This window comes from Doryrhamphus excisus, linkage group LG15 (genome assembly GCF_037039965.1).
Source record: "Doryrhamphus excisus strain RoL-2023G ecotype Guam linkage group LG15, RoL_Dexc_Guam_v1.1, whole genome shotgun sequence".
Lineage (NCBI taxonomy): Eukaryota > Metazoa > Chordata > Actinopteri > Syngnathiformes > Syngnathidae > Doryrhamphus > Doryrhamphus excisus.
Window position 1 is genome coordinate 10,072,871 of NC_136371.1, and position 26,857 is coordinate 10,099,727.

Here is a 26,857-nt window from a genome sequence, read left to right on the forward strand (position 1 = left end):
CAGCTGCCTGCTGTGGTGAGACGGAGGCTGAGTGATAAACATCCTGTCCCGCTTAAGTTAAAGATGAGGCTTGGCAACATCATTTGTCATTTAGGGGATATGGACCATTCATTCGAGTGCAGGTGGCCACACCTTTGCAGGGCAGCATCGTTTGTAGTTGTTGGTGTTATTTATATTGTGTTTTATCCTGTTTTAGTTTGGTTAGCAATTTTTTTTTGTGCTTCATTTTGGCTATGACTTTTATGGATGTTTTTACGTCTTTTAATTTTATTGTCAGTGTTTTAGATATACGTATGTGCCTTTGATTCATTATGTCTTTTGTTTATTATTCTGTACAGCACTTTGGTCTGCTGTGGTTGTTTTAAAGGGTTTACAAAACAAAACAAATGATCAGCACATTCAGCACTAGCAGTAGAGCTGATTGACTCTACAGCGTAATTGAAAAGCCGTACCCTATTTTGAAATTTAGAAATTATTGCTTTATTGTTTTTGTTTTGGTGTTACAATTTCAGATTAGTGAATTACAATAACACACAATAACACAACAAAATAATACAATATAATATAAGGGCTGTCAAAAAGTAACTAATTGAATTCATTAATTATGTTCCACTTTGTAGTTGAATTAACGCATGTGCACCAGTACAGCTTTCTGTTATGACGGCAGACGTAAGCACAAAATAGTTTTTCTCCAACTTTACTTTATAATTTGTATGAAAAATGTGAACCTGGGCCAACAGGCTCAGTCAGGACCCAAATTTCTACCCCCCCCCCCCCACCTCCAAACCTCCAAACCACACTCCCTTTTACTCCTCCCTCCCTCCCTCCCACCCTGCAAACAGGCCGGTCAGCGTGCCAGTGTGTGATGGCGTGTAAGAGCCCTCTCTCCCGTCTCTCATACCTCGTTCCTCGCCATGTGAAGCAGGAGCTGTGCCAGACGTTTGCCTCCAGAGTCGCTTTGGTGATGGTGAGCAAAAAGCTTTTGACATATTTTCATGGAACCTTTTGTTGTTTATTTGGTTTACTCTCTGCAGGCCCTGAAGTACATATCCTGCAAAAATACATGTTTTATTACATTGTAATGCTAATTGTGTATCCTTATAGAAGTTTCTTGAAATTCTTTTGAAGTTTTTTGTGTGTTCTCAGGGTAGAGCTCAAGAATCTGACTGACACCCTTCCAAGTTGATATAGCACAGTGACTATACAGTAGATATAAATATACAGTACAAGAAAAAGTAAATATGCTCCAGGTTGGCTTGTGAGTCTATGCACGCAGAGGCCCACTCCTGCTGGTGTTCGGAGTGAGAGATGTGGAGACGGGAGGAGAGGCGTCCAGTGCAGCTGTGTGCCTCTTTAAGATTCCAGCTCTTTACCTCCTCTCGCCGCTGCCAAACCGGTATCATTAGCTCTGGCAGTTTACCCAGCGGCCATTGTGGCTCGGCCATGGAGCGTTAGTGTGTCTTTTTAAGTGTGGCTAAACTAAGTCCATTCACTTGTAAAAGAGCGCAACCATTGGCAGATAGTTGGCAGGTCGCACAGAGAGGCTATTCACCCCCGTAGGAAGGAGCTGAGAACTGCCTCGGAAATGCTCACAAGCCCCCTTGAATATTTTAACGGGGAGACTTTGGATGCCCTCTCGGGATCTGACATGCTCCTGTCTGCATGACCCGACTTCAATGCTCTACGGGAGCCTCGTTTTGTTATCTCACAGATTTTTTTCTTCTGTCCGTGGTTGTTCATATTGAAAAGTGAAACACTGATGTTGTCATCGCAGGAGTTGGTGGGAGCAGTGTGGGAGATTCATTGTGACTCTTGTTGTTTGGATGCAGGCCAAGCACTCTGGTAAAAAGTCAGACCCTCGGCACCCCTTTTATTTTAGATGCCATGCGTAACAAATTAAACCTCCATTGAATGAGGACATAATGACTTGTGATCAATGTCCTGCCTGTAAATAACGCCATTAAAGAGGTCTTGACTGGAATTTAATGAAGCTCTCATGTGTGCGTTCTGTGCCTCGGTAGCGCCGCAGATCACATCAAACAATTCATGCTGGTTTTGTATGGTTTCACAAATCCTGGCCAAAACTCGAAACAGCCGGTTGACCTGGTGACTTTCTTCCATTTCCTTCTTTTATCACATCAATAGATGTGAGTGACACGCACCGTGGGGGGACAGAGAAAAGACTGGGCGTCTAAAAACAAAAGCGCAGCATTTGTGCCGCGAGCACCACAGTAATATCAAAACAAATGTGTTGTAGTTTCTGCTGGCAAATGCTGTTCACATACCATCTTTTCTGTCCATTGTAGTCCACCGAGTGAGAGCAACATTGACAATACAGTGGCAAGACTTTAGATTTAAAACCTCTAAGTATATCAAGACAATCTCAAGCAAAATTCTCTGCAAATTCTCTGCTTCTGTCCGTCTGGCGGTCGCAAGTTCGTGCTTTGTTTTCCATGTCTCCGCCACAATCAGGTCACATGAATTGGCCTCTAATCTCTTCACAGGCTTTAGTGTTTTTTCCAACAGAGGCCACTTTACAAACCAGTAAGAACAGTGAAACCACATTTGTTTTGCGACAATATTCACCCTTCAGTTTGTTTGGAGGTTCCCACAGGAAATAATGGAGGTGGAAATCATTTTGTAATCTATTCACTAGTGTTTGTTCATTCATATTCTGTTGCTTATCCTGTCAGGGTCACGCATGAGCTGGAGCTCAATGTGGGCTGGAGGTACACTGGCCTCTTTTGTTATATCCTTCCATGATACAGCCGGTTCTGTGAAGCACAAGTGTATATCTGCCCACATTTGCAAGCCCCTTGCACTGTCCAGTTGTCCTTTCCTGGTCGGTGATGGGTGCCTTCGCTGCCTCTTCACAAAGGAAAGATGAGGGACTTGGAGAGGCTCTCCTTGCAGCCAGTGAGGGTTGTTGGATATGAACACAAGGGGCATGCAGAATCTTTGGCAACCACCAGGGGAAAATGAATTTATTATTAAATTTGCGATGCAATTGTGTTTCATCTCGCCTTGTGACCTGAGTGTCTGTCGAGAGTAAACAATAGGGGTTGTTTACTGTGTCTGAGCTCCGCTGTGCCACCCCACTGTGATGTAACTCCATTTATTGGACTGACACAAGTATACACCATTGTCGCAAGCTTAACTGAGCTGGGCTTCTCAAAGGTCTGAGCTCAACATAAGGAGCATGCCTTCACAACTAAGGGGGTCAAAGACTGAAAAGGTCTTGATGACTGTAAAGATGGAATTCTGAGGCGATGGTTCAAAGGCTTTTTGAAGTGTCTTAGCCGTGCTGAGTCCTGCTAACAGCACAGCAGGCAGTCTACTCAGAAACTAACTTGCTGAAATATGGTAGTTTAAAATGACTGTATGAAACAGTATTTGAGAATGACAAGTATCTTCGCACCTCTTGCAGGTCTTTCCAGAGGACCTGGTAGGAGAGTAGATGTACTAGGAACTATGGTGACGTCGGGGTGGGGGACATGGGCCCTTTCTCCTTGGGGCCTTGTTTTGGTCGTCTGTGTGCTTGTGTGTGGGTCCCAGCAACCCCCTATCATACCTGCGGACTGTAACCGAAAGGAGCATCCGGTCGTGTTCAACCAAGGTGAGGAAACTGTGAAATTCAGCTTTTAAGACTTGGGCTGTCTTGTCTTGACTTGAGATCTGACTCGGGGCTTGAGGCTAAAGACTTACCTGAGACTTGCTCTCACCTTTGTGAAAAATCAAATAGTTTTGTAAAAGCTAAGTAGTGGTGCTGACTAAAATAATTGACTCAATGGCATTGACTTATATCGTCAATTACCGATGCTTTTATGTATCACAGCCCTGAAGACATGGATGAAGGAATTTTCCCACCCAGGAGTGAAGGATTTCTCTCAACTGGCCCTGGACCTGAGCAGAAAGCAGCTTATTGTGGGAGCAAGGTGCAAGTTATTACACCCTAATCAGACAACAAACTTATCCCCTCCAAAAAAAACTAATGATCATTTTAAAATCTGACTTTCCCAGAAACTTCCTCTTCAGCCTAAGTTTGAACAATGCCTCCCTAATACAGGTAACAGTCGCATTATTCTACTGTCACAATTGTTTGTGTTGACAAGTTGTAAATGTTGACAACATTCCTAAACCTGTGTTTCAGGCATCAGAATGGACACCTGATGAAGACACGATCCATTCTTGCCAGAGCAAGGGCAAATCAGAGGTACTTCTTCTAAAAAACCAAACCTCCTACTGGTGTTGGAACTTTGCCGTTAAGAGGCTTGCAGTTCTTTTGATGTTGTTGTGGGGTCTTTCGTGACCTTTTGGATGAGTTGTCGCTGCACTATAGGGGTAATTTGATTGAGAAAGTTCATCACTGTTCCATGTTTTTGCTCTTTGTGGTTCGCTGGAGTCCCGAAGCTCTGGAAATGGCTTGATAACCTTTTCCCGATATGAAACTGTTTCATTTAAAAACTGCATTTTGTGTGCAGTTGTGTTGTCACCAGCTAATAGCCAGGGCTGTCAACCAAATGTCTAGCGTGACTCTGAAGGGGGTAAGGGAATGAGGTTGACCAACATCCTTTGCACAGCCCGGGCTGTCAACTTCATGTCTTGTGCTATTTGTAAGGCATCAGGGAATGGGGTTTCCCAATGCACGTTCACACAGCTACACCAGCTGCTATCTGTTACATGTGCTCATTCTATGTTTTCCCTACAGGAGGAGTGTCAAAACTACATCAGGGTTTTATTGATCAGTGGCAAAACGCTCATCACATGCGGAACCAATGCTTTTGCACCCATCTGCGTGACCAGACAGGTTGGTGCAACCTTGATAATTGCGGAATTACACAGTCTTGGTAAATGACTTCAAAAACAGCAATGCTGCACAATGTGTGCTTTCTCCCTATCAGATTGGTAACATAAGTCAGGTGGTGGACACAGTGAATGGTGTTGCACGATGTCCCTATGACCCCCGCCACAACTCTACGGCTATGGTAACGGAGAAGGGTGAGTTGTATGCCGCCACGGTTATTGACTTCTCTGGACGCGACCCTGTCATCTACAGGAGCCTGGGGAACATGCCCCCATTACGCTCGGCCCAGTACAACTCCAAATGGCTCAATGGTAAAGAATTGATTCATAGTTATTTTGTCTACCAACTTTCTTTTCATTACGTCCTATCACTTCCCTTTGCATAGAGCCTCAGTTTGTGTCTGCTTATGAGACCGGTCGATTTGCCTACTTCTTCTTGAGGGAAACAGCTGTTGAAAACGACTGTGGAAAGATGGTGTTCTCTCGGGTGGCCAGGGTGTGCAAAAACGACATGGGTGGTCGTTTTCTTTTGGAGGACACCTGGACCACCTTCATGAAGGCGCGACTGAACTGCTCCCGCTCGGGAGAAATTCCCTTTTATTACAATGAACTGCAGAGCACCTTCTACTTACCAGAACAAGAACTGATCTATGGCATCTTCACCTCCAATGTGTAAGTCATCCTTGTCAGCACAGTGGTACCCGTTGAGTTCGACATCCCCAACCCATAACCAGTTAAATTTACATTATATTGAAATGGATGCACTTTGGTCTATATGTGCCCTGTGATTGGCTGGCGACCAGTCCAGTGAGTACCCTGCCTCTCGCCCAAAGAAAACTTAAGTCTGACTCCTGTCCAAGTTTGGCTCCTCCTCTGCGATTGACTTTTTTCCAGGCTTCTACATTAGCATTACCTGTTTATGGTGTGCACATGGATGCCTGCAAATGAAAATGGTTGTTTTTATATACCCTTGTATATTTAATCCTACAGGAACAGCATGTCAGCCTCTGCTGTTTGTGCTTTCAACCTGACTGCCATCACTCAGGCCTTCAATGGACCTTTCCGCTACCAGGAGAACCCCCGCACAGCCTGGCTCTCCACTCCAAATTCCATACCCAATTTTCAGGTAGCCCATTAAGCATACCACTTTTTTTCAAAGAGAAAAACAATTTTTTTTTCAATTGTCAGTGCGGCACACTGGATGAAGGCGGCGCTGGTGGGAACCTGACCGAGCGAAACCTCCAGGATGCTCAGCGGCTCTTCCTAATGCACGATGTGGTGCAGCCGTTGACGGTGAATCCTCTTCTCACCCAGGACAACCAGCGCTTCTCCAAGCTGGTGGTGGACATTGTGCAAGGTCTCAATGCTCTGTACCACGTCATGTACATCGGCACAGGTAGGAGAGGAATGATCACAAATAGAATTAGTGCTAAACTGTTTTTGTTTTCTCTTGACCAATCAGAATATGGCACCATCTTGAAGATTCTCTCCACAACCAATAAAAATCTTCATGGCTGCTACCTGGAGGAGCTCAGGATTCTTCCTGATGGGCAAACTGGTTCAATCAAGAGCATGATGATTCTTCACAGTGACAGGTCTTTGTTTGTGGGGCTTGAGGACAAATTGCTGAAGATCCCGTTAGAGCGATGCTCCAGCCATCCAACTAAACGGTATGGCAATGTTCTTAAATGGTCTTGCACATGATGAATAGAATTAGAAGCTTGACCTGATCTAGTGGTCTAATATCAGACGCTGTTTGGAAGCTCGGGACCCTTATTGTGGCTGGGATCACAAACAGGAGCGTTGCACAACCTTTGAAGACAGCACCAACATGAACCAGTGGACCCAGAACATCACCCAGTGCCCAGTCAGTCACATTCACTTTCCATATATGGTTCATTAGAAAAACAGTATGTTCCTTGTTGCAGGTAAGGAACCTGACACAGGATGGCGGGTTTGGCCCATGGGCACCGTGGCAACCCTGCAACCACAATGACGGCGAGGATTCCATCAGCAGCTGCATTTGCCGGTCCCGTTCATGTGATGGACCTGTAGCCCAATGTGGTGGGGTTGACTGCAAGGGCCCGACCATTGAGGTGGCCAACTGCTCCAGGTAGGCTTAATCTGACTAGCATAAGCCAAATCTTCTAATTACATTTGATTTTAAAATACATTTGGTCTGAGTTTTATAACACCATCCACCAAACAGTACAATTCATACGATATGGTGTAACACTTAACGCTAGGTGTTAGCATGTTAGCATTCTTTATGCCCGCTCATGGTAAGTTTTCATGGTGAAGGAATCTAGTAGTGTAAAATCTAGTAGTGTAAAAAGCTCTTGTAACAGACGTGTGACTCTGTGTCCAATCAGCAAACAATTCTGCCTCTGTTCCTCAGGAATGGTGGCTGGACTCCCTGGTCTTCATGGGGCCATTGCAGCAGCAGTTGTGGTGTCGGTTTTGAAGTGCGGCAACGGTCCTGCAACAATCCCTCACCTCGTCATGGGGGTCGAATCTGTGTTGGCCAAGGTCGGGAAGAGAGGTGAGAGTGAATGAAAAGGGAGGGAATCACCACTGTGTGGAAATGTAACCAACATATTGTGAAGTTAATGGGGGCAAAGGTCATCCATTGGTTGAAAATGGTGAGCATTAAATGTTTAACATTTAGGAAACATTTCTGTTTTCAGATTGTGCAATGAGAAAAAAATATGCCCGTTGCCAGTGCTATGGACTGCTTGGGGGCCATGGGCTCACTGCAGTGCTGAATGTGGAGGAGGGGTCCATGCCAGGACCAGAACCTGTGAGAATGGAAACACCTGCCAAGGATGTTCCATGGTACTGAGCTACTTGTGCGTGGACTCAGTTAATCGGCTAGAGTTTTCATGGATTGTAATAGGGGTTCTATTTGTTCAACTATGTAGGAGTATAAGACCTGTAACCTGGAGTCCTGCCCTGAGGTACGCCGCAACACCCCCTGGACCCCCTGGATTCCAGTCAACGTCAGTCGAGATGGATCACGCCAAGAGCAGAGATACAGATACACATGCAGGGCATTGCTAGCAGACCCCCAGCTACTTCAGTTGGGCAAGAAGAAGATAGAGACAAGGTTTTGTCCAAATCAGGGCTCTGGAGCCTGCCAGACTGACTGTGAGGACATGAAATCATGAGGCGTATAATAGGTGTGATAGTGAACATAGTTTATTTGTCTATGTCCAGCTCTAGTTGATGATTTGGTCAAGTCCAGTGGTCAAACTGTGTCACAACCCCAAGATGCACACTGGGAATCTTGGGAAACCTGGTCTAGCTGCTCCCAGCGATGTTCCAGAGGCTTTCGAACCCGGCGACGTGGTTGCTCAACGGTAGAGCACAGGACCAATCCAAGTGCCTGTGTAGGAACTCCAGTGGAATATCAAGATTGCAACTTGCAACCATGCTCAGGTAGAATGCAGCATGCACTACATACAACATGTCCTGTTGGTGCAGCATCATTTCTTAGGTTGCCGTGGGAACCCTTGTTTCAGTGGGAGGCGCCTGGTCATGCTGGTCACCCTGGTCCCAATGCACTGAGAGTTGCGGCGGAGGCCACTTTCAGCGAACAAGGTCATGTGACAACCCGCCCCCAGCCAATGGAGGTGACATTTGTATTGGTCTACACACTGAAGAGGCGCTTTGTAACACACACACCTGTGAAGGTAGGACATCATACGTCACACACTTTTTTTCAGAGTTTGTTCTTAGTTTCTTTTAGTCAGGTGCAACTTATACATTAATACATACACACAACTTATACAAAATACATACACAAAACTTATACAAAGTACATACACATATTATATATATAGTATATATATATATATGTACATATAAACATAAACAAATTGACTGACGCAGAAGATACCAGACACTTTTACTACTTTCTAATATGCTTCTGCCCTGGAGACTATGTGTCTGTAAGTAATGTGCTACTATAATTATATGATACCTGTGTGGATTGAGAAATGTGCTATTTTAGACAGAAGTGTTGTTTAATTAGGACACTAATTATGTCTAGCATGGAGATTGTATCTGTTGCGTCAGCACCTGACTAAATACACACATATGACTTTTTTTCATTTATTAAGTGTGTTCTTCAAGAACATTCTGATACTTATTTATTAAACAGATGGTTATTATGTTTTCAGTTGTTATTTTGCTTTATTCCCCTTTATTACCCATTTTGTGACTGATGTGACTTATAGGTTGAAAAATACGGTATGCACGATTGTTTAAGTATGCTATACTGATAAATCATACGTGTGAAAAGTGTTTTTCAAAAGTGTTATTTATTTATTGCTTTATATTTGAAAGGTTAACCATAAATATGCTCTGTTCATGCAGTCAGTTCCCCTGAATAAATACTGATGTGTTTATGTGCTCTGCTGGGAAATCTCTTCCATGCAGAAAGTGGTCGGACAATATTTGCATTGAGAAGACAAACAACATGGTTGGTGTAGCTAATCAAAACTTTAAAAAAAACTATTAATGAAGTAGATGCAAAATTTCACTCAAAACACTCGAGCAAACAAAATTGTCACTGAACCTGAACTGGATGAATGGTACAGAATATGGATGAATGCATGGTTGTTTTATTAATTGGGGTTTTTCCACTGGTCACCAGGCTGGGGTGTGTGGTCCGGGTGGGGGCACTGCAACGAGGAGGGTTTGCAGCATCGCTCCCGTCACTGCGGCGAGAACCAGGAGGCCAATTTGTGCCGGGGTAACATTAGCCAGGCCAGACCATGCCAAGTGCACGAGGTTGAAGGTAAACACACACTGATTTTGCTGTAAGTGCCTGCAATGATGAAAATGACAACATTTATTACACCTTGGTGACAAGGAAACTTTAAAGATTTATTCATCTTGTCTACCCAAAACCTCAGCCGATTCTGTGGTCTGTCGGTTTAGTGGTCCCTACCATTAGGGACTCCACTCTCGTCCTGCCTGTGGAGCAACGTTTAATCATGGCAAATACACACTGTCAATCCAACCAATGGGAAACTGGGTGTAAATAAGGGAGTAATGTCATGGGATTAAGGGTGTCACTAGAGATGTTTGATATTGACTTTCTTCAGTGGCGGAGCTACGGAGTGGCCATCGGTGACCCTTGGTCACTCTCCGGCCACCCCATTGGCCACCCCCACAGCTGGGGGACAATTATGACAAATGTGACGCTGTAGTGCAAAAAGTTAGTTCAGCCTAACCGCCATTCTCGCTTGGATGCATTTCACTGCAGCACACAACAGGCAACAGCTGCCAATTATATTTGTCAATAAAACCGTGTCTTGCATGAACCGAGGTACGTTTTCCATGATTACGTCGGTCGATTGCGGTCAAGTTTTCTCACTTTGTTGACTTTGACGTAAATTCTGAAGCATGATTCAGCAAATAAATATGTTACTATTGGAAGCTCCCTGTAGTAGCATGAGTGGGCATATTAAAACAGACGTGCTGATCAGCATCCACTTCACGTATTATGTCCTGCGCAGATTTGGCCGCCATGATAGTGAGCAGAATTCCGAAACTATGCATTCAAAACATGTCCTCAGCACACTGCTCAGCTGTTCATGCTCTAATAGATGTCCCAAAAGCAGTTGCGGAGTTACAGGGTGGCCAGGGGTGGCCATCTAGACAATTCCGGTATCAACTTACTGCCACCCCCAAATTGAAAATGTTTGTCTCCGCCACTGGAACTGAGTTTGTTCCTTTGTAGATATCATTATCAGCAGAAAAAATAATACTGCTAAGAGCTAATATCTCATTTTTATACATACTATTATTGGGCGGGGGCTGATTTCATTTCTGTGTCATTTCAGTCATTCTACCTGGGCAGGAAGACCACAGCTGTGGAAGTAAGTGAAACAAGGAGCTCTCAGCTCGCATTTAGCAAGAATTTGTTGAGGGCATAATACATAAACACTCTGCTCATTTTCTCTTTGACAGCTTTTACCTTGCTCCAGTTGGCCGCTGTGGGCATAGCCAGTTTTTTCGCCGCCGCACTCTTGTCGGCACTGGCCTTCGCCTACTGTCACCATCTGAGTAGGCCCTCCGTGGAATCAGCAGTCATCCACCCCACCAGTACGCACAACCAGCTAAACTACAACAAGCGGGGCAATGCCATGCCAAAGAATGAGAAGTACATTCCCATGGAGGTTGTGGTGGGTTATCGTCAAATCGTTACATTCTTACCAATCCCTCAACTTGTGTGTCAATCTTTTGGTAACTCTGTCTTTATCTCACAGAGGCTACACAAGAACAATCTCCACATGAACGACGATACAAGCAACCACTTTCCTTCCTCCGTGTCTTCCAGCAACATGTTTGCCACCACCTACTTCCCTCCCAACCTGGGCAAGTACGACTTTCCCCCGGAAGCACCGTGCAGGGCATACATGCACAGCTAACATCAAATCTGTTGCATGAAAAAGTGTGAGTCAAACAGAATCACCAAAACTCCCCCTGGTGCTCATAGACATGAAATTACCCAAATCACCTTTAATGATTTTGAGCATTTACATCTTAACAAAAAGACTTTGCATTTGTTTTGCGTAAACCTTTATTTCTTAAAAAAAGATCCATGTGTGCTACTACTTTACCAGATGGGATGCTGTCGTTTTCACCGTCTTGCATAAGACCAGTGAAGACGGCTATTAGACTGAAGACACATACCATTCTACGATTGATATCAAAGAATACATTGTGGAGGACTCATTGTTGGCAAAACACCCCGGAATAGCCTCATGGTGTATTTATTATTTGTGTAAAATGCAAAACTGTGACTGCAGATCAGTTTTAAAGTTGAGAAGATGCTTTATCCCGTTTGATATGTTCTATTCTCTGTGTGATTCCCTCATCTTTATTCCCAATATGTTTCTCAGAGGACACCACATGATTTGGAATCTGTTAAAAAAGGTTTTCCCCTTTTCAACATATTTTTCTACAATGTACAATTAAACAAATGAAAAAAAAGAAAAATCAGCCGAATTAGTGGTTAGCACTGCTTCCTCAGAGCATGAAGGGTCCAGGTTCAAAATCTCACCTTCTGTTTAGTTTGCATGTTCTCTTGTCCAAAAACTCTGATGAGGTCCAATATGACACTGCACATGCAGTTACACAGGTCTACACATTTTGGACTCGATCCTTTTCGAGATTAGCATAGATGGATTCCACTTTCCCTGATATCTTTTCTCCATTGCTGCAATGTCCTGTTGGAATCCTTCCCGTGCTTAACACAGTTCAATGAAAAGATGGGAATGAAAAAAGTGTATTTTTTGTAGGACTTCATGACGTTTGCTACCAGCTGCTTATAATGATCTGATTTGTAGTTTCCAACTCTGATGCAAAAGTCAATTTCTGCTACCAGCATAGAGTTTCTTTTCATGCAAGGAAACCACCTCTCGAGTTGTAATGCTGCCATCTGCTGGAAGGAGACGTACCCTGCAGCCTTAGTTGCACTTTTTGAGGCAATATTTTATTAATTGTTCCCTTCTTGTAATAGATTTGCTTCTCTTTAGTGTGACTTGGTGCCTTTGGGGTGTGGGCTGTGGGTTTGGAGTGTCTGTTTGTCTGTTGTGTCTGTTTTTTTTCAGGGTTTTGTGGTTATGCTCGGCTCTATACCCAACCCATGTGGTATTCTGCCGAAGCACTCCCACATGGTGGGTTCCTGCGGTGGCTGGTGCTTGGGCTATCTGTGTGTGCCAGGTGAGATTTTGTACCATCTGTCTATGTCTCTCAAATACTGTTCACAGATCTGTCTAAATCACTTATAAATCCACCTCACAAAATGCTGACTATACGGCATGATTATAGCACAGGTGTGCCTTAAACTGGCCACAATAAAAGGCCACTCCACAATGTGCAGTTTTTTCAGAAAACCAGTCAAAAACTGGTGTGCAACACGTCTCCTTTGCATGGAGTGGATCAGGTTATGGCATGTGGCATGTTGGTCCACTCTTCAATGGTTGTGCCAGGTTTGGGGATATCGGCAGGAATTGGAACACGCCATTATTTCCAAATAATTTGAGGGTGGACCATCTTGTAATATCCATGTTAATACTGTATATGTGTTGTATATACACTTTGTTTTCTACAGTACTGTGGTTGTTGTTGAAGTGATTTATGAATAAATAAAGTTGGTATGGTTCTATGGTGTTTTCATTTATTGTACTCTTCATTGCAGGAAGAAACTGTCAATGGTCCAGTTTAAGGCAAATTAATAATAATTCCTTCTAAATATACTACAAATACATTCTAACCTGCCTTCTATTTCATGTCTAAAATAGCCTACACTGCCCTCTCTGCAGGCTAAATAAAGACCCCCCCTCCCTCATCCATCACTCAAGTCCATCTGCTTGTGAGTGAGCGAGCATCCTCATCATCATCCTCACAAGTCTTCTAGCTCGCATCAGCTGTAGGAGCACCTGCGCCCTGGCAGTGGAGGAGATCAGACAGCGAGAACTCATGTCCCGCTGTGCGGTGTGAAGCTGGATCACACAACCCGAAACCCACCACCTCTCCGCTGGGCCGCACCGGAGCAGCCAGCTCTCTGGACCGATGTCCTGGCCGAAATGTCCCGACACATCTACATACGGAACAAGATTGGTGAGGGCATCCAAGCGCCCATCTTCCAGGTAACAGCTCTCTAAATGACCTTTAAATCTTCATCTCTTGCACTTCATTCATCGCATTTTATGTTTACACCTTTTTTTGTTGTAACTTTACTCATTTTTTGACATGAATGTATAAATGCTGCATTTTAATGTTTAATTGGGCTTGATAGTCTCAACCTTAGATTCAACTGAATTGCATTTACAAAACATTGTTAGACCGCTGATTGTTATAGGAGGCTATTTAAAGTCTGTTCTTTTCTCTTCTTGGCTTGAATGTGGTGACGGTGAGAGATGCTGACCCAAATGAATGGCCCTGTTTGGGCTCTGGCTTACAGTGACATTGCCGTTCACTCTGGAGAATTGGGCAGAAATGGGGCAAATCACTGGCAGATAATTAATTTAGCTCTCTGGAGACAAAGCCTGTAGTTATATTTGGACTTTCAGGGGGCGAGACAAAGAGGGGGAGAGAGGCAGTAAGAGGACAAGACAAGACACAATTCTTAAAAAAACAAAACACAATTCTAAATCTTGCCACTAGGGAGGGGCCGCCTGATCATAAAGTCACTTAGATGCACACTCTGTATATTCCTTTTTTCAATAACATTTAGACATATCTAATGTGGTCATTACAGTTTTTGCTTAAAAAACTCGGGTAGAGCAACTGTTTGGGGTGGGAAACGGCTATTAGCAACCCTGCTCCTTGTATGCACACTCTATAATGCTACACAGAAAAACGCTTTTGCTCCATGACTTACACAAAATAAACAGTTAGGACACCGATAAACTGTTACTGCTTCCCTTCTGACTCTTCCACACGACCAATGTTGGAAAGGCGTAGGGTTTCAGCAAGTTTGTCGGCCAGTCCAGCTCCATACTGGCCCATGTTCACGACAGTCCAACGTGAAAGCGACTGCTTCCTCTCCGTAGGCCGCTGGAACGTCCTGGCTTGCAGTCTGAACACCGCGTCTATACAATCCACACTGCTTGCCATCAACACTTACAGTCATATATTAATTCGTGTTTAGCTCACTACAAGTTTTCAGGCCGGATTTAAAGTTGACTGGCGAAAGCTAGTACTGCCCCTGCCACACGGCACAGAGGAGGGGGTGCCATGGAACTTCAGGTTGTGCAGGGGCATCAAACGGCAGCTGGCTACGTAGCGATGTTTCAGGGGGGTATCCTGGTCATTTTAACAGGACAACGCTGCCTTGCACCAAGTGGTCATGTAGAAGTGTACAGTATATGATTGGCAGCACAGTCGCTCACAGTCAGGAGATCCAGTTTTGAATCCCCGTTGGAACATCTCTGAGAAGAGTTTTCATGTTCTCGCTGTGCTTATGTGGGTTTTCTCCAGGTACCTCCTCCCACAGTAAAAAAACATGCATTGATGTAAGGCTCACTGAAGACTTTTGAGATCCATCGGTGTGAATGGCTTTGTGTCCGTATGTGCCCTCCCATGATTAGCTGGTGAGCAGTCCAGGGTGCGCTATAGACTTATATAGAAGATTTATAGCTATTATATTGCGATAGAGAGTATTTCCATGAACCCTCTTGGAGTATACATCTCAGTCAAGTTTGTATTGTTTATTGTCTTTTTTTTTAGGAGCAATACTATTATTAGATAATTTGGCTTCCTCACACAGTCCACTTTAAATTGTTTTTACAGGTGAACCGGGGTACTTACTCCAGGAGGAGCCGCCTGAAGAGGTCTGACGGCAGCACCACTTCCACCAGCTTTATCCTCAGACAGGTACTGAGCAGTGCAACACACACACACACACACCACCCCTCCCTACATGCTGTGCGTAGGGCCCCCAGAACCACGGGGGTCTCAAAAAAAGATAAATCTGAAATGATGGTGGTGTAATGGTACAGCTGCCGCCAGCTGCTGCCAGTCATTTTGTTCAGGGGCTGTCCTGTATGTAACTAAAAGTCACTGTGATAAGATAATTATTTTATGTGTTGGTTTTGTTTTCCTACATATTCATCCTCAATGTCCCTGTCGATTGAATGGTATGGCATGTGTTGAAGTGAACCTGTAAGAAGGTTTATGACTATATGTGTTGATATTGAGGCCTATAAGCTATGATAAATAATAATCTAATGGTAGCAATATTTAAGAATGCAAGAAAGCAACATTTTCAGCAATCCAAGTGAAGAAGTAGAAATAAGAGCAATGTGCTTTTTATCATATTTTCTATTATTCTTATTTGTGTTAACATTAGAGGCGTATTTGCACTTTCTAGCATAGAATACATGAGGATGAGTGCTAAAAAGGGAAATGGAGGCTGCTGCGCTCCACCCCTCCCACCCCCCTCCAATGATCCCCGCTGCCTCCCAGCTGACTGGCTCGCCAGACAGCCAATCAGATCGGTGAACATTTGCTCGGTCATCAGCCTCGGATCTGCTGCTGCTGCTGCAGCTGCTTTTGCGTGTGTGATGAAATGAAATGCCAGGATCGGGCTACCTCCAGGGAGAGCCTCTCTGTCCTATAATGTGAACCAGCCAACACCTCTGTGGGATCAGGGAGACGCCGCATCCGCCAGGCCTCCAGAGGACCAGACACCATCCAACAGGAAGGAGAGATCTCTCCTTTTTTTAGTCTTCTGTGCTGTGAAGAGAGGGGATTGTCGTCATCCCCCCCATCCATCCTTTCCCCCTCTCTCTGGTGCCCCCTCCCTCTTCCTCCGCCTCCACACTTGCTTTTCCCCTCTCATTCTGTGTCAGAGGAGCGCGTTGGAATAACAAACCTCCATGTATGACAATTTGTACCTGCATGGATTTGAAGACTCGGAGGCGGTGAGTGCTTGAACGTGTGCTGCTGTCTTTGTGCCCACACATAGCTTGCCCGAGAGGCCTGTGAGGGGCTCGCCAGCAGCATAGTGCAACGGTGGACTATGCTTGCTCGTAGGGGGTTGGGTGGGTGTTGGTGTGTGAAGGGGTGGGGGGTACACGGTAGGCAGATGGCCGCCGATGTGTCGTTCCTCTCAGTTTTATCTATTTACCTCCATGTATGAAGGTGATGTACTGCTGATGCTGCTGCAGTCTGACATGACGAGCCGGGGCCAGCCATTTGGTGCTCATCCTCACCAAGAGCAAAACGTCTTCATTGTTACATGCTCGACATACAGTACGTGAGCCGGGCATTTTACAGTCCACCTGAGGCTGCTCGTGCCGAAGGCTCTGCCCAGGCGCGGAGAATCACGCATCGTGATGTCATGAAGTGGATTGTGATGTTGATGAGTCACAAGCTGAAGCTCCTCTATTGGACAATGGCTCGGATGCTGCAAAGCTTCCATCCAGATCCAAAGAGTTTCAGACAACAAATGTCCTCACATATATTACCCACAATGCAACATACTTGAGTGTTTCTTTTGTCAATTTGTACTCAAGCTGAAGTAACCGTTTTGTTTCCTGGAGCCGGATAAGAAAAAGCCATTACACAGATGACTTCCCATGCTGAGCAGCACAAGCGGTGCTGAGCTGATCTTGATGTGAAGAAGCAGCAGAGTAGGCCTTTTATTTAATTATAGCTTAAGAAAGCATAGCAAGTCAAGCAAAGGGCATTTCTGCAGAGGGTGTTTGTTTTCTGTTAACAAAGTGTCTTCCTTGAATTGATTATTTATTGTATGCATTATGTTTGTTATATATTCTATATATTTCCTCATTGAATTGAATGTAAAACATTTGCTTTTCTAAAGTAAATCATTTTTAATGTTTGTTGCAGGGCTCAGCTGATTCGTATACTAGCAGACCATCAGACTCAGATGTCTCTCTGGAGGAAGAGCGTGACGTGCAGGCCCAGGTCCAGAGCCAGAGCCCAAGCCAGAGCCAAGGACCGGGACAGAGCCGGCAGGAGCGGGAGCAGCAGGCCACCATCCAGCTTGAGAGAGCCAAGGTAGTCACACGCACACACCGGACTTCCAGGTTCTTTTTTGGTTCCTAAAACAGATTCTGACACTGATTCTGTGCTTTCAGACCAAACCTGTAGCATTCGCTGTGAGGACCAATGTCAGCTACTGCGGCGCTCTGGATGAGGATGTTCCCGTTCCCGCCACAGCTATCTCTTTCGACGCCAAGGACTTCCTCCACATAAAAGAGGTTTGATGCGCCATACGAATGAATCAGTCTGGTATCACTGAAGAACAACCGTGGCTATTTTCTTGTCTTTTTTCCTGTCTTCTGTTACCCTTTTTTTTTTTAGAAATTCAACAATGACTGGTGGATTGGCCGTTTGGTGAAGGAGGGCTGCGAGATCGGCTTCATCCCCAGTCCACTGAAGCTCGAGAACATCAGGCTCCAGCAGGAGCAAAAAAGAGGACGAGTTCAAGGGTAAGTAACAGAAAACCATTGCAAGTTGTTAAAATGAGGGTAAACTTGGCTTTCTATAGAGGATTGGCTAAAAGTATTGACTACTAGTAAAGCTTCCATGTGTCAACTGGGGTGGCCGATACTAATACGGACTAAACTTAAGGCCGGTTTTACTTGAAATTATTTTATTTTGAAAGATTGTGATTTTGGCTTGTATTTGTTACAATCATGATTATAATCAGAATAAAATACATGAATAATACAATTTAGCAATGTATATATACAGAAACAGACATAAATTAACAATTTCAACAAAAGTAATAGCAAAATTAGGTAAACAAAAGCCGTCATTCAAATCCTTTGCCTTTTTTGCCCCTTAAAGCCCTCCTGCTTCTGATAATGTATTCCCCAATATCAACAAAAACAAAAAACACCACACATAAATACAGATAGTAGTCATAGAAGTAGTGCTATTGATCAATACTTCAGATAGTAGTATTGATGTGTCGTAAAACCCGAGCATAAACACTGCAATATTCATACCAGTCTAGTGGTAGTTAGCACACATGCTACCATATGCTTGACAATAAACACTTAACATGCATGTCCTCCATCTGCACAGCATATACATCAGGGGCATTGAAAGTGCAGCTCGGGGGCCGTTTTATGACCCTAAAATAAGATAAATTCACTATTAATGAGATACAGCAATCCCTCGTTAATCGTGGTTAATTGGTTGCAGACCCGACCTTGATCATAGTTCATAGTTATATAGAAAACATGTTTACACCCTCCCAAATACCGTTTAAGACATTAGAGCCCTCTAGACATGAAATAGCACCCCCATAGCCACCTTTACACTTGCATTATCTGATATAGTAGACAGAATAAAGTCAAATGTGAATGCAGATGTGTTCAGGTGCTAGAGGAGCTGACAGGAAGTGATGTAGGGGGTTTAGTTTAGCATGGTGTGGGCTACGCTGCAACAGTAGGCCGTGTTAGGGATTGTGCCAGTTGTGAGATCATTCAAACATGTAATAAAACCCTGTTGGTCCCGCGATCAGGTTTGGTGTTTGTGTGTCTCACTGACCATTAGAGTAACATTGACATCTAGTGACCAGGGTAGACTACTACATGTCATCGCAACGTCTTTGAATGCGTCTTCTGAATGCCTTACACAATCGTCACTCGCCACTCTGCGGTTCCAACCTCACTTTCTGTCCACATGTCTGGAAGACATTTATTGCTCTCCCTTAGAGATAAGGTGAGAAGCACTGTCATCTGGGAGAAACTCCAAGTAGAACCGCTGCTCCTTCTCTCCTGGTCACCTCCATGGGGATGTGTTCAGAGCACGTCGGACCCAGGACATGTTGGCGAGACTACTATGTTTCCCAGCTGGCCTGGGAATGCCTTGGCTCCATCGTGACAAAGTGGCCGGGGAAGCCTGGTCGTAGAAGATGGATGGTTGATGGATGAACAAGTCTTATTTACGTCTCAAATGTCTTATTCTCTCCTATTATATCTACCGTATTGGGTAGTATGAGCGACTAAAGGTGACTATAGGGGTGTTATTTAATGCCTAGAGGGCTCTAATAATCGTTAAAACATATATTAAAACGGTTGTAAACAGGGTTTTTGATGCTCTAAGTACAAAAATATTTATATATTTATAAATTAAGATTAACATTAAGATATGCCTTTATTCGTCCCTCAGTGGGGAAATTTGTATTGCACAGCAGCAAGAGTACAGAGTCAGTTAAGCAGTACACAATACACAATATAAAAAAATAAACAATATAAACAACCCAAGTATTAACAAAAATCAACAGTTTTTCCCAGAGTTATATACAATACAGTATGTAGATAATATGAAACGAGATGAGATATATGACCAGTCTATACACTGAGATCTTGTTAGAGAGTTAATATGAGGCATTATGGAAATACTAAGGATAAATACTGTAAGGACTCTTACTTAAATGTGCTTTCTTGTGTATGTGAAGGCTGTCAGTAGCTTGCATGCACATCCTCACCTCTCAAAGTGAGATTAATTAACACCGATATCTCCGGACCTGAATGCTCCATTGCTCCTCTTACAAGCTCAGTGACTGCCACCAAAGCATCTCAGACGATCAGACCTGTAATCGGGATTCCTGGAATGATCCCTTTATTTCCTCACATTTTCCGCATTAATGCCAGGCTGTGTTTCTGTCTCTCTTTATCCCCCTCTTGTGTTTTTCAGTAAGTCTGGAGGGAACTCCTCTTCCAGTGTAGAGGATGAGGTGTCTGCCTCTATCCGACCCCTCATATCCTCGGCAGGTGAGCGCATCAGGCAGGGGGAGAGGGCCCTAAGTAGCAAGCCACCTGCTTAGAGTCCACAGCAGCCTAGAATAAGACCATACAGCCTTCCCATGTCTCTGATTAGAGCCTAAGTTCACTGCCTACAGTTGTTGGTACATTTTCCCATGATCCTCCTCTTCCTCCAGTTGAGGACTGCAGGCGCTGTGAGACTGGGGCTTACCACAGTGTGAACCCAACGACAAGACTATGAACCCCCCCCCCATGAACAGCACTCATGTGATTTTGTGACTATAATAGGAACATAGAAACACTTTTTTCATATTTCTCTTTATGATAGCTGATAGTTGGTAGGTTTCCTTTGCTCATGGCACGCATGTTAACAAGGTTTCTGACTGTGGCTCCTCCCCCAAGCAGCCGCTGATGACCCTGTCGCTGTCTTTTCTCCCCTCCCACAGGAAAGCAGAAACAGAAAGTGGTAAGTTGGTGAAACCCACTCATGAAGCATCCGCCGAGCTCTTGTGGCGTCCATTGCAGAATGACAGGAGCTTGTGGCGCTCTCGCCACACATCCCATGGAGCGCAATACTTCAGGCTGACTGAAGTATCACATTTATTTCTTCTTACATCCGTCATGTAAAATGACCAGCGTGACCAAGTAGTTCAAATATAGACAATATTGAGGCAAACTGTGTTTGCTGTGTCCTGTTCGCTTGCCACATTGGCATGTCGCTCCTCATCCTTTCAACGTCTTATTATGTTTTAAGTATTGTTTTCCACAAGCATTACAGTTTCAGCAGTTTTGTTTACATTTCCATTGTTGGTAAGCTGTGAATGGGCCCAAAACAGACACTGCAGTCACTTAGAAGTAGTAAAATGTGTCTTCAGCTACATGCCAAAACGGAAGAACCAAAAATGTTGTCTTGATTAGCATGTCAAACTCCTCTATTTGTTGGGTTCCCTGGCGACAATCCGCCGTGACTCCACGCCATCCACATAGTTCCCATAACGATCCCCATCCCACCTGCGTTTAATCCGAAAGGCATCGTAAGAAACTGAACTGAACTGTACCGCTTGGTGGAAACATGACTTGAATACGTTTGCTTCATGCACCAGCAGCCTGTCATCTAACCATCTGATTGTAATCCACATTCATCCGCTGCCCATGAATGGAGCTGCCTTGCTTGAGCCCACATTTGGCTGCCTGCTGCTGACGAAATGTTTCTGTTGATAGACGGAGCACATCCCCCCGTATGACGTGGTACCCTCCATGAGGCCGGTGGTGCTGGTGGGACCCTCACTCAAAGGTTACGAGGTGAGGTTCGGAAGCTCTCACTTCTCCTTTGCTGAGTCAACATGCTAATTGATAATGATTTTACAGGAGGGCCTTAGGCTGGCCACAATAAAAGGCTATTGTGGAGTGGCCTCTTACATTTTTGTGGATTTGTAAAGATTATGGCTTTGGGATACAGTGGAACCTAAGTTTGTCCCTGGCCTATAACAAAGGAGCAAGCATGCTAACAGAATGTCATCAGCACTTGACATGTAATGGTAATGGTAATGGTAATGGTAATGGTTTTATTTCATTTGAACATGCATCAGATTACAATTAAGTGCATCCCATAATCAGTTCACAGTTCCACATGTCCAAAAGGAGTAGGAAGAAGCAAAGCTTATTAAATCCTACCCCTCCATCTGGTACTTTTACAATCAGTAACTGTTACATTTGTTCACTTCCTGCTTTCCATAATACAGTTTAAGGTTTTTTTTTTCTTTTATAATGCACCTCGTACCGAAGTACGAGGTGATATGACCATACAATGACATAATGGGTACCATAGTAAGTGTCAATATAGTGATATATATAGCACATCATGACTGGTTCAAGACTCTTCATCCTTGTATTTAGCAAACATCAACTGCTTGTATTGTTTCTTGAATTGGCTCATCGTTGTGCATTGTCTGAGGTCTTCACTCAATCCATTCCATAGTTTGATTCCACATACTGAAATGCTATGGCTTTTTAACGTAGTCCTAGCATATAAGTGTTTCAAATGTAGTTCTTCCCTGAGATCATATTTCTCCTCTCTTGTAGAGAAGTATTGGATGACATTTTTAGGTAATTGGTTATTTTTAGCCTTATGCATTATTTTAGCTGTTTGAAAATTACCGATATCAGAAAGTTTAAGTATTAAAGACTTAGTCCTGTGACTAAGGAGTTAGTATGTTCTCTGTAGGCGGCATTATGAATTATCCTTACTGACCTTTTTTGCAGTACACTTAGCGAGTGAAGATTGTGACATTTACGCTGTACATTGTTGTTCATATTTGATGTAATCTATTTATTCTCCACATTATTATTATTATTTATCTTCTTTCGTCTCTGGTATTATATGAGAGCCAGGCAATGACATTTTGTTGGCAATTTCACTGCTGTGTTATTGTGCAGTGACAATAAAGGAAGTCTATCTATCTATGTTGTGAACCTCTTCCGTGCAGGTGACTGATATGATGCAGAAAGCACTCTTTGACTTCCTGAAGCACAGATTTGATGGCAGGTAGGACCATCGTTCTTCATGTTCTTCTGTCGATCCAGGAGATCTCCAAGAATCTTTGTTTCCACCTTGCAGGATATCGATTACACGAGTCACGGCGGATATATCTTTAGCCAAGAGATCTGTCCTTAACAACCCCAGTAAGCGGGCCATTATCGAGCGGTCCAACACCCGTTCCAGCCTCGGTAAGGAAAGGCACCTGAGTTTTCTTTGTCCAGCCAGTCAATCCTCACCCGTGTTTGTGTCACCAGCTGAAGTGCAAAGCGAGATCGAGCGCATTTTTGAGCTGGCCCGCTCCTTGCAGCTGGTCGTGCTGGATGCCGACACTATCAACCACCCGGCCCAACTCCTTAAGACCTCCTTGGCTCCCATCATTGTCCACGTCAAAGTGTCCTCACCTAAGGTACGCTCGAACGGGGGGGGGTTCCACTTCATGGAGGTCATGGCATTTATTCATTAGATTAAGCTCGGTGATCTTCACAGTGACGGAGAAGTCATTCAGTGGAGACAACAAGAACATCTTGATATTTTAAGACAGAATTCCCCAATGTTAAAGGTAACGATTTCGATGATTGGTAGTTCTTTTCCTTCCAATCTGCACCTTTGCATGGAGATGGGGCACCCACCACACAGCAGCTCCAGTGACGAACACCAAGATTATGACCATAAATCCTTGGTCATGTCCATGTCACAGACACTCTGAGCATGAACACTGCATGACAAAGACCCCCAACCATCTGAACTTACACATCTGTGTTTGTCCTTGTCGTCCAGGTTCTACAAAGGCTAGTCAAGTCCAGAGGGAAATCTCAGAGCAAACACCTGAATGTCCAGCTTGTGGCTGCAGACAAACTGGCTCAGTGTCCTCCAGTAAGTGGCCATCTCCGCAGCATGTTGGCTTTATTTGGTGCAAATAGTAACCGTGGAGCGTTTGCCGCCAGGAAATGTTTGACATCATCTTGGACGAGAACCAGCTGGAGGATGCCTGCGAGCACCTCGCCGAATACCTGGAGGCCTACTGGAAAGCAACACATACCTCGATGGCAACGCCCTTGAACCCCTTGCTGGGACGCAACCTGGGCACCGGCGCCCTCACGGCGTACCCCACCAGCATCTCTGGACTGCAGGTACACCGCCGCGACCGTTTTATTTTTTAGTTTTACGTCTGTGACTGATCGCTTCACACCAAATCTTAGCAGAGCCAAAGAATGCAACAGAGCAACCACACGGGAGACCACTCCACTGCGAACGAGCGTCGCAACCTGATGACGTCCGACGAAAACTACCACAACGAACGAGCACACAAGGGACGCAACCGCATGTCGTCGGGCTCACAACACAGCCGAGAGGACCCCTACCAGGACTACCAGGACCCCTATCAGGATGCGTACAAGCCACACCGCAACCGTAGCTCCCCAGGCAGCTACAGCCATGACTCCCGGCATCGGCTCTGAACCCACTTGAGTCATGGCAGGTGTCCACATTATCCAGACCCCACCCACCAACGAACGCTGCCACATAGCCAAGATGTTTCCAAGTTGCCCCTATTTTCAGGGTGGTTCTTTATGCCTCCAAAACGTTCACCAAATTGATTCAAGTTTCAGGACGCCCATGCCCACTTCTGGACCTTCTAGATCACGCTGACAAGACGCATGGCATCGATTGTGCTCGCTACCATCAGCGGTGGTGCTGACGTGCCGTCACACCGGGTGAGATGGAGGTCCACTGTACACAGACAGCCGAAACCCACTCACCTCACATGTAAAAATCCTCTGGCCTTTTAGCTTCCTGCATGTTAATAGATGATGAACGTCTGCTTCCACTGCATAGACCTTTTCTAACTATCCTGTACATACGGAGCTCCCATTTTGTGACTCACCGGATTGCGGCTTGAACGGACGGGTGAACTGGCTGCTAGTTGAAAACTTGGTGCTTCACATACCTGAACCGTTTTGGTTGGTTAACATTACTTTTCTGTAGCGTCAGGGTTTCATTTAGGGGCAAAGACCCCCCTGCGGATGGTTTGGGAGCTTGATTATGATTTTAAAAAAGAAAACAAAAAAGCATCTACTTGGTAAGTTTCAGTTTGGTCGTATTTAAATGAGAGTCTTTTTGTTTCTGTGTGGTTTTCGTGGCTTATCTCCTGTGCTTGGTTTCACCTGCGTCTCCTCAGGTCCATTAGGTGCTTGCCGGCCCCGCCCACATGCGACCACGTCTCAGCCAATCAGCCTCCTGCTTGCTTTTGCCTCAATCCTTGAATTCTTACCCCCCTACTTCTGAAGTCTAATTAAGTTCAGATGCTCCTTTGATTCAATTGAAAGTTCTGCCTCGAATGAATTTACTTTCCTCAGCTTGATTGTTCCCTTGAGCTTGCAATACAACCCTTGAGCTGTCATTCATGCGAGCATGATGCACATTTCTTCTCCCTGAGAAATGAGCAAAGGGAGGATAACGTATAACTTAAGATAGCTGCGTGGAAATAGAAGGCATGGCACAGTGACACCCGACGGAAACGTGTCTTTCGAGAGTGTTTGCATGACTTGAGGCGCCATGGTGAAGAACAACGTGATGTCATGTCATAGCTTACCCACGTGGTGCTGCTGTGGTTGCTGCTAATGATTTTAAAGCTCCTTATTTTGCATTCTTTTTGTAAATATGTTTTTCTCCAGATCCCAACCCCCACCAGCCAACAACTGCTAATAAATTGCAGTTTTGACAAAATACTGATGGTGAATTCGACTCCTTTTGCTGACAAGTAAATGCTATACAGGCGACAAAATATGGGGGTTGCGCTCTGATAAGAGAAATGTTTTACAGGTGTATGAAGTTCACTGTTGTCACCAGTGCAACCAGTGCAGCGCCAGTTTGCTATGCTAGTCGGACTTGATTGAAATCTTCTGCGAGATACTTGAATGCTTAACATCTTTTACAGCCAGATACCCCTTTTGTGTCTGGCTTGGACATTATTTGCGTCAAAATCAAGTGGTGAGCTGCCTGTTGGAGAACCTAGGGGTAAAAATGCCTTTAGAACATTAGAACATTGTTAAAAATAAAGACAGACAGGAGAAAATAACCCCAGAGTATTGGCTTTGTAAAATAGTACAACAAACAGTGTGCTGCTTGGGAAGATAAGGAGATAATATCCACATATCTCATAGTCAATTATATCAGGAGAGATGATTTCTTAGAGGTTAATACTATATTAACCGATATTGCATTTTTAATGCTGATATCGGGCCAATAATTACCAGTATCGACAGTTATCGGACAATTCACACTCACACACTAAAATGAGGACAAGGTTTCAGTGGTGTGCAATGCGAAGCAGCATGCTGTTTTCAAATTAGGATCTTTATGTACTGTACTATGCAACCGCAAACTGTGTGCAACGCTTCATGCCATGGCCTCTCCGAGCATCTCCTTTTCCACACAGCTTCATCTGGACCGTCAAGGGAATCTTGTGTTTATTGTGGATTTGTCTGTGGAAGGTGAAAAACCCCAGCGGCTAATGCGGTATTTGCATGCATAATATACCCTTCTTGTTTATAAAGAGGAATTATAGAAGAACCATGTGACTTTGGAGGTGGGCTGTGTTTAAGGCAAAGCTCCAAGTGACTGAAAATATTTCTTTTGCAAAATAAAAAAAGCCGTTCTAAGATTGTCTGTTGTGTTTCTTTTTCCAATTTAACAGATTTTGTGTAAAGGAGATCAATTGGTAGGTAGAAAAAACGAAAATGTTCTATTGACAATATTGCTGTTAATATTACCTGTGAACGAGTGGTTAGCGCGCAGACCTCACAGCTAGGAGGACCAGGGTTCGATTCCACCCTCAGCCATCTCTGTGTGGAGTTTGCATGTTCTCCCCGTGCATGCGTGGGTTTTTTCCGGTACTCCAGTTTCCTCCCACATTCCAAAAACATGCTAGGTTAATTGGTGACTCCAAATTGTCCATATGTATGAATGTGAGTGTGAATGGTTGTTTGTCTATATGTGTCCTGTGATTGGTAGCGACCAGTCCAGGGTGTACCCCGCCCTCGCCTGAAGACAGCTGGGATAGGCTCCAGCATGCCCGCGAGCCTCGTGAGGAAAAAGCGGTACAAAATGAATGAATGAATTAACTGTGAAGTTCAGCTTTTCAAATTAGAAGCCTCACTCACTGAGACTAACGTACAATACCTGACCGCTAGAGGTCAGTGTACAGTACAGTGTACAGTACAGCATAACTTAGCTCTGATGAATGGTGCGT

The 26,857-nt window shown here is 44.4% G+C and overlaps 2 protein-coding genes across 7 annotated transcripts; both read left to right on the forward strand.

Moving 5' to 3' along the window:
• Positions 1 to 838: 838 nt before the first annotated feature.
• On the forward strand, positions 839 to 12,981 carry LOC131104335 (semaphorin-5B-like). 2 transcript variants are annotated; one of them, XM_078796715.1, is made up of 22 exons: positions 839 to 967; positions 3,428 to 3,616; positions 3,836 to 3,935; positions 4,021 to 4,066; positions 4,151 to 4,213; positions 4,709 to 4,807; positions 4,902 to 5,115; positions 5,190 to 5,475; positions 5,794 to 5,929; positions 5,992 to 6,199; positions 6,266 to 6,473; positions 6,553 to 6,670; positions 6,732 to 6,916; positions 7,202 to 7,345; positions 7,491 to 7,638; positions 7,725 to 7,950; positions 8,020 to 8,241; positions 8,325 to 8,495; positions 9,461 to 9,604; positions 10,656 to 10,691; positions 10,783 to 10,997; positions 11,082 to 12,981. In XM_078796715.1, exons 2-22 carry the CDS (start codon positions 3,472 to 3,474, stop codon positions 11,241 to 11,243), a joined length of 3,276 nt encoding a protein of 1,091 aa, XP_078652841.1. In that variant the 5' UTR covers positions 839 to 967; positions 3,428 to 3,471; the 3' UTR covers positions 11,244 to 12,981. The 2 variants fall into 2 exon arrangements, with proteins under 2 accessions (XP_078652841.1, XP_057907378.2); XM_058051395.2 differs by lacking the exon at positions 839 to 967 and having other exon boundaries at positions 1,166 to 3,616.
• A 345-nt stretch (positions 12,982 to 13,326) lies between these two features.
• Positions 13,327 to 26,267, forward strand: LOC131104337 (voltage-dependent L-type calcium channel subunit beta-4-like). Of its 5 annotated transcripts, none has more exons than XM_058051399.2 (14): positions 13,327 to 13,469; positions 15,115 to 15,198; positions 17,176 to 17,346; positions 17,427 to 17,549; positions 17,653 to 17,780; positions 20,002 to 20,078; positions 20,516 to 20,535; positions 21,291 to 21,371; positions 22,556 to 22,614; positions 22,687 to 22,796; positions 22,863 to 23,014; positions 23,386 to 23,481; positions 23,553 to 23,738; positions 23,808 to 26,267. In XM_058051399.2, exons 1-14 carry the CDS (start codon positions 13,407 to 13,409, stop codon positions 24,063 to 24,065), a joined length of 1,608 nt encoding a protein of 535 aa, XP_057907382.1. In that variant the 5' UTR covers positions 13,327 to 13,406; the 3' UTR covers positions 24,066 to 26,267. The 5 variants fall into 5 exon arrangements, with proteins under 5 accessions (XP_057907382.1, XP_057907383.1, XP_078652842.1 ...); XM_058051400.2 differs by having other exon boundaries at positions 23,811 to 26,267; XM_078796716.1 differs by lacking the exons at positions 13,327 to 13,469; positions 15,115 to 15,198 and adding exons at positions 15,836 to 16,247; positions 23,072 to 23,167.
• The last annotated feature ends 590 nt before the right edge of the window (positions 26,268 to 26,857 follow it).

Coding starts and splice junctions, on each gene's coding strand:
- LOC131104335 (XM_058051395.2), top strand. CDS start 3,382: ATGAAACAGTATTTGAGAATGACAAGTATCTTCGCACCTCTTGCAGGT. Junction 3,617..3,835: donor TCCGGTCGTGTTCAACCAAG/GTGAGGAAACTG, acceptor TATGTATCACAG/CCCTGAAGACATGGATGAAG. Junction 10,692..10,782: donor GGAAGACCACAGCTGTGGAA/GTAAGTGAAACA, acceptor TCTCTTTGACAG/CTTTTACCTTGCTCCAGTTG.
- LOC131104337 (XM_058051399.2), top strand. CDS start 13,407: ATGTCCCGACACATCTACATACGGAACAAGATTGGTGAGGGCATCCAA. Junction 20,536..21,290: donor GAAAGCAGAAACAGAAAGTG/GTAAGTTGGTGA, acceptor TTCTGTTGATAG/ACGGAGCACATCCCCCCGTA. Junction 22,797..22,862: donor CAACACCCGTTCCAGCCTCG/GTAAGGAAAGGC, acceptor TTGTGTCACCAG/CTGAAGTGCAAAGCGAGATC.